The 7,528-nt window shown below is 32.8% G+C and overlaps 1 protein-coding gene across 1 annotated transcript; it reads left to right on the forward strand.

Moving 5' to 3' along the window:
* The first annotated feature begins 4,947 nt into the window (after positions 1-4,947).
* LOC135075443 (uncharacterized) lies at positions 4,948-6,586 on the forward strand. The gene is made up of 4 exons (XM_063969886.1): positions 4,948-5,019; positions 5,210-5,864; positions 5,933-6,063; positions 6,392-6,586. Exons 1-4 carry the CDS (start codon positions 4,992-4,994, stop codon positions 6,538-6,540), a joined length of 963 nt encoding a protein of 320 aa, XP_063825956.1. The 5' UTR covers positions 4,948-4,991; the 3' UTR covers positions 6,541-6,586.
* The last annotated feature ends 942 nt before the right edge of the window (positions 6,587-7,528 follow it).

A 7,528-nucleotide genomic window follows, 5' to 3' on the forward strand; every position in this document is an offset into this window, starting at 1 on the left:
TATTTTTATCGACAAAAAAGAGGTCAAAAATTTTTTGAGATTTTTTTTAAATTTTTTATCGAATTTTTTTTCTTCCAATTACTTATTGTAAAGAAAACGTAATAACTTTTAAACTAAGCGGTATATCCTGATAAAATAAAAACAGTAATAATTCTAAATAACAGGCGATACTAAAAAAATACATAAAATACCCCAAAAATGCCAACAAATAATAAAAAATTATACGTTTTGAAAAAAATCTGCTTTTAAATTCGTGTTTTTTTGGTTATTTGATAAATTTCTCCAAAAAATGCCCCTATAACCGGTGGTTTTTATTACTTTGTATTATTCTCTATCGTATTATCTTTGTAAAACCAAAAATCGCATGTCTCTATCCCTATCACAACATTTACTATGAGCGTCCGAACAAATGCCTGCCACAACATTATTCTCCGCTGCAGGTAGAGAAAATTTTAATTTTAACTAAAATGCTTATTTTACTTCGAAATCTTTTGTTTTTATTTGAAATTTAACTTGTCTTTATTTAAATTACAAATCTAGAGCCATTTTCAGTTTCGTTGTTAACGAAGCGTTGAATAGCGCGCCCGGAGAGGCTTAGTTCAAACGATCATTGCAAATGTTGTGATAGGGATAGAGACATGTGATTTTTGGTTTTACGAAGGTAATACGATAGAGAATAATACAAAGCAGTAAAAACCACCGGTCATAGGGGCATTTTTTGGAGAAATTTATCAAATAACCAAAAAAACACGAATTTAAAAGCAGATTTTTTTCAAAAAGTATCATTTTTTATTATTTGTTGGCCTTTTTGTGTATTTTATGTATTTTTTTAGTATCGCCTGTTATTTAGCATTATTACTGTTTTTATTTTATCAGGATATACCGCTTAGTTTAAAAGTTATTACGTTTTCTTTACAATAAGTAATTGGAAGAAAAAAAATTCGATAAAAAATTTAAAAAAAATCTCAAAAATTTTTTGACCTCTTTTTTGTCGATAAAAATAGGTCTAGTTTCATCTATTTTCATATGTACACTTTAACGTGACTCACACTGTATATCTATGATGTATTCTTAAAATAGAATCCAATGATGTACCTACCTTAATACCAGGTTTTTAGACCTGGTACCGCACGGAAGTAATAAAATGTCTTCACAATGCGAAACCAGGTCGAAGCACCTTGTACCCTGCGCACCTGGTACCGCACCCCACGCTAGCTTCGTGCAGCCAGTGTTGCCTCGCATTCGTAAGAAACGTACATGTCGACATGGCGTCAAGAGAAACAAACAAAATAAAAACTGCAAATTGATTATAATTTTATTTGCTACACGATTTATTGCTAATTTAAATAATGTTTTTCGTGACAAACATTTGAAGTTGTAACTAAATGTTATTAAATAATATGTTTTCTTTAAATATAGCTTATTTAAGTATTTATGCACGTATGTCTTATTTGTAAAAACATCTTTGTTTGTTACTTTTTTAAATTTTTATTAAAACTTAATTTAAACTATCGATATTTGTATTTCACATCCCTAGAATACCCACCAGACTTCCCTACTTCAGTGCGGCACAGGGTGCATAAGCCTTGTATTTTGAATATAACTATAATTTTTATACTAAACAAGTTATTCACGAACGCCTTCAGGTGTATGTCAATAAATGCATTATTATTAATATTAAAAGAAAAAAAACACAATATCTATTAACATGAAGGCAAAAATAAAATTAATATGTCTTAAATATTACAAGGTCTTTAAGCCTTGTGCCGCCACAATGTAAGTTTTAATACCAGGTTTACTGACCTTGTACCGAAGGAATGGAAAGTATTAGAAAGTTACTGCCGCAGCAAAGGTGTTAAGAGACACAAAGATAATTGGCGAGTTGTGACATTGAGACATACAATCACACAAAACCATTATTAAGCTCTTTCAAATCCTGTAACTTTCTAAGGATAGAAGTTCATATTATAACCATGAACGCCCAATACAATAAGGAGCAATACAATACCTTACAATTGGCACGTAGTTACGTATGCAGAACAAAGTTTCAATATTTTAGCAAGCACCCACCTGCCGCCTATCAATATTATATTCGGCTCTGTTGAATATCCGTATGTACAATTAATCGCAGTCAAGTTTTTCGTGTTAGAGGACCGTTAGTACAAATTTAGTAGAAGCCATTAAACACACACGCAAGGCGACATTCTGCCTTCTTTCACCTTCGTACTATTTACATATGAAACTGTAATATGAATTACAAGCACCTTCAAATATGGCCCCTTATAAGCTAAACTGGTATTATTCAGCCTTTTACCAAATTGTTTTGCCTTCTTGTTCTTATAGAGTTATTTTAAGTGGCTTTCATGATACGGGGTCTTTTGTTTTGAGAGATAGCTATTTTCGATATTAAAAATATCGCTTTCTATGCGTATATTAATGTTAACTTATAGTTTCCTTGAGGATTTTGTGTATCACAATATCCATAATTACTCTGGCCCAATGGAATCAATGTTGTATCAGATATGACACGGATGACTTGCCGAAGCAGAACATTCTGGAATAGCCGAGACTAATCAGAAATCCTGATAATTAATGGTATAGTCAAAACTGTGGCATGTGAAGATGGATGACACTGGATTACTCTGTTTGGTTAGGACCCCGGATTGGTCGACAAGTGACAAGTTGGCTCAGTATAGACTCAAAAAACGTTTATTTATCTTATTTACACCTGAAAAACGTAGTCCATTTTAGGTCTAGTAGCTTAAAGATTGAGGAAGATGAAAAACTGTCTTCTTCTTCTGTATAAAAACTGAAGTCACGGCCCCGTTTCTATGTAGTTTTAGGGTTTCTAAGGGTTCTTCCGAACCCAGAAACTCCGATAAAGTAATTTATCACAGGACCATGGAGGCTGTGTTGCATATAACACCATGAAACAAAATAATAGTTAATGGTTTTATTATTTTGGTTAAATTAATGCGGGGAAATAAAATCATTTATCTGAAACATTTCTGTGAAACTTTACGTTGTTTTACAAAATCCACGAGCTTTATCGGCAACGATCATCAAAAACAGCTCGGCATAGTAAAATATTGCTCAAACTGTAATTAGGGGTTATTAAAGTGAAATACAGTTAAAAACCTGCCAAGTGCGAGTTATACTCGAGGGTTCTGAAAATTCATAGAAACCTAAGCGTAAGTAAGGTTTCGTAACATGATTATCAGAATAAAGTGTACTTAGTAGTTAAAAATATTTAGCTGGCTTTGGTAAAGAACTTTTCAATACTTATCTTCATCATTTAAGCCATAATTTAAGCTTATTTTGTGTGTTCTTTGGTTTTTGAAAAATTCTATTCTTTTACGGTCTTCTTTTGATCATTATGATATATTTGGAAGTTTATCCATAAAGTACCTATTTCCTTTCAACATAATTATAAATATTAGACAGACATACTGATAGAACGACCCCGTTTTTCCACAACTTGTAAGTAACCCTAAAAATGAATCATTTGGAAAGCTTTTCTTATTTTGAGAATGTGAGTACGAAAACGCCATTTTTGTGGTTTCTTTACCCTCATTTCTTACAGTCATAAATGTAAAAGGAAATTTCATTGGTGGAAGATATAAACTTGTTTATTTTGACCTTGTGATTCCATTCGAGATTTTTATGGAATATTCTCAAAGAGTCATCACACACAATGTGTCAGTCAGCGTCATTTTCTATGATGCATCATATGTCTACTGAAATGATAATTCAAAAGTAGTAGTAGACATAAATAAAATCACTCACTTCACTTATACATGCACATTAATTATGAAAGCTAGTGACAGGAGCTGAAATTTGAAGTCAGTTTTTTTATAGCGCCTGCTTAATAAATTCATTTGGGACTCTAGCGTTAATGTGTAACATCTGTCCCAAGCCTGGTGATAGGTAAAGTTTGCTTAATAATTAGTACTCTGTGAAGGATGATTTATTAATTAGTAGAATAGAAATCTCTGAAACAACTACTTAGCGCAGATTTTCCGATTGTAGTTAGGATGTAACCATTGTATTTTAAAAGTAATTAAACTTTGGCATTATGTACATATTTAATAATAAGTTTACCTATACTCCTCCAGTTCGTTAATAAATGAAAAGATCCAATCAGTATTCATACGCGGAAAGAAATTCTAGAAAAATAAATTCAATGAACTTCAATACCAGCCCATTTTACTTATTTGCGGTACGTTTTGTGACTACTGAATATAGTTTCTATTTTGATTTCAGTTCTCGTCCCAAGAGTGAACAATACCTAAAGCTCTCCTTATTCCGAATGAAAGAGCTGCAATGCAGATGGTACCAAACGGAAGAAAAAATGAATTTACGTGAATGCCAGCCTTTCACCGAGACCTTGATGAAATGCAACTAGTGTATCTTAACATAAATTTTCTGCTGCTCTTTTAGCTTCGTAGGCCGGAGCGTAAGATGACGTCGTAATTCATTTTAATTTGAAAGCTAGGAAGTTGTCGAGTTTAAATTTAAATGGCTTAAACGTAAGTAGGTATGTCATTAATATACATTTATTACTTATCACGCGAAGATGTTGCATTTTTCTATGCATGGGCTATTATCAGAAAACTAACATCGTAGTTTTATTAGCTTTACACTTGTAACTTCAATAAAGTAAGTTCACTGGCAAAAAGGAATAAAATAAGAATGAAAAATCTAAACAACATTGAAAATGCTCAAGTAAGTTTGGAAATGTTCAATAATAATGATTTTCGCGTTTGTAAAACTTATTTCACGATAATTAGATTTCATAGTTACTTTCATGTAATTCTCTCGCGTGCAACTGGTAAGGCATCGTTACTTTGTATAAACAGGCATGATTCCCAAAACCGATAAGCGGAAATGAAAAATGAAAATAACCGTGTAAAATGTACACACATTTTACTGCTTCGATAACGATTCGGAACGTATTCTTTTACGCGGTACTTCGTAACGAACAACTGATAATGTTGAGCCCAGCGGTTTTATTTAATGGTAAGGAGTTGGTATAAAATTTCCAGTTTGATGATACTTGTAACTTGAGACAACCGTTCGAACGGCCTCAAAACTTGTAACTCCTTTCTCATCCCTCCCGAACGGCTAAATCTGTCTTTCTAAAGTTGAAACAATGCCCTTGTTTGAACTTTTTGAGAATATTTCTGATTCAACCATTTTACGTCCACAGCGATTACAATAATATTTCATATCTTACAAGTTTACTGCAATCCAGCCCCAGTACAAGAACTAGACTTCCGAAGTTTTATAGAACTGGTACAAAATCACAATGCTCAAAAGGACAGACAAGATGAGTATGACAAATATGAAGTAGACTCCCGAGAGGAGTCCAACAGCCATTATGGCTCATTGAAAAGTCAAGAAATTGTGGAGCTCGTACATAGAGCTACTCAGGGTAAGGAGTGGAATAATAAAATATATGATGACAAAGACTCTGACGAAAGGAAAAAGGAGTCTAGTAAGGGGCAGTATTATAAAGAGCTGTACAAAGAATTGGAAGAGAACAGTCTAAATGATGGTCTACTCTACAATTATCAGTCTAATGTTAAAAATAAGGATAAATATAAAGATGACGATGATCGTTATCAATACAGCCGCTATAATGAGGAAGCATTGGAACAATTGCTAACACAAAACGTTCTAGACAGAAAATATAAAGATAAACCAAGACACAAACTCGTACCTAATAGTTTAGCTGGGTCAGAGGAGTCAAAAAATTACAGGGATGAAAATCGGGATAATCTTGGAGCATATTCAAAAGTGTATGTTGTTCTGAATCCAAAAGCAACCGAGAAAAGTCCTAACAAGGAAAAACTTAACAAATTGTAAGTGTTGTGACGAATATATTATTTTGGAGTGTGTGCGGTGTTAAAAATAATATTTTATATTTAAGGTTAGCAAAAATATTATCTTTGACGTCTTCGTCTTCGACAGTAGAAAAAAAGAACAGGAAAAAGAAATACAAAGGCTTTTCTGTGAAGCCAGGGTTTTTGTCGAGGAGGGCTAGGCGGGACTCCCGGGAGAGTAAGTATTAATCATTGTTTAAAACTTGTCAGTAGGAAAATAGGACAATCTCATTCATGAAGAAAATTTTGTATCAAAATAAATTTAACTTAACAAAGGATTGTGAAATTACAATGAAAAACCTATAAATAAAGCACAAACGTGTCACGTACGGGATATAATTCATAATATTGATTTGTTTTCCGCCTTCAATGGGATTTTAACATTACGTATCGATACGTGTTGCTCAGTGAGCATCAGGTGTTTATGGGTTACAAAATCCTGGTACATGACATCTAAGTATCCGGAGAGTAATAATGGAATTTAATTAATTAAAATCTATGTTAAGTGTTCGGCAAAGATTCGGTAGAAGAAGACTTCAGGCCGAAGCGTTCCAGGAACGACCGCGGGAGCGGGGGCGGCGGCGGCGGCGCCGGCGGTCGCACTGCCATCCCCTACATCAGACATCGTGGAGATATCTACGAGAGAGACAACTAGTTATACACTGAGTAGTTTTATAATAAACATTCTTATACAGCCATTATCAATTAATTCATTCAATGCTTGTTGAATCCTGAAACAGGTACTGAAAACTATACAAATTTTGACTTGACAATCCCCTTCCAGGAGTGTGCTGTTAGTTTCAGAACAAAAGACGAAATTAAATAATAAAAAATAAATTACAAAGGCTTGTTACATACAAACTCAACGCGTTTGAATGGTAGGTTACATAAAATATGCAGGACATCACACTAACATACGTTATCAATTCGTATATTCACGTACCAACCTGTAAATGTATCTCCCGAGATTGATAATGTTGAAATTAACATGGCTTATACTGAAAATCATTCGAAATATTATTTTAATGAGATATGAAATAAAACTTATCTGTCGGATATAAAAATAACGGTTTGTCACAAACATAAAATTTCACTGCAGTAATTACCAACATTAATTTCTTAACGAGGTTAATTATTATACCATGATTAGAATAAGAGATATTTTGTTGGCCATTCTTTCATTCATTCGTTGATTACAATTATTTACAAAAAGAGGATTATAATAAAACACAAAACAAATGATTATGTTTTTACTAATGCATAATTATTCTCTTCTATAAGTAATAATTTATATTACGAGTATATCACAGTCATCACTTTAGTAAGTGCATTAACATAGTTTAATGATGATTAATTACCTAATTTAGTATTGACTAGTAAAATTCAAAATATAGTGTATTAAAAAACAAAAATACACTGTTATTGTTGACTAGATTTAAGTGCATTATCTCCTAGTAATGTGATTATTTATCAATTAGGTATATAAATGTAGTTCGTGTTTCTAAATCCGGTGTATTTTGGTACATAGCTTTATACGAATTGTGAATGACGAGTAGGTATGTACATTAATATAGTATTTGTCGTGTACGTATAAACTTTCTACAGTGCCTGTTAGGCCCAGAACAGACGGTGAAACGCAACTG

Source organism: Ostrinia nubilalis, chromosome 1 (genome assembly GCF_963855985.1).
Source record: "Ostrinia nubilalis chromosome 1, ilOstNubi1.1, whole genome shotgun sequence".
Taxonomy (NCBI): Eukaryota; Metazoa; Arthropoda; class Insecta; order Lepidoptera; family Crambidae; genus Ostrinia; species Ostrinia nubilalis.

Bases quoted from the DNA above. Each gene is read 5' to 3' on its own strand.
- LOC135075443 (XM_063969886.1), top strand. From the start codon at position 4,992: ATGTTGAGCCCAGCGGTTTTATTTAATG. The intron at 5,020-5,209 runs GTAAGGAGTTGG...TTACGTCCACAG, and splicing joins CCCAGCGGTTTTATTTAATG to CGATTACAATAATATTTCAT. The intron at 5,865-5,932 runs GTAAGTGTTGTG...TTTATATTTAAG, and splicing joins AAGGAAAAACTTAACAAATT to GTTAGCAAAAATATTATCTT.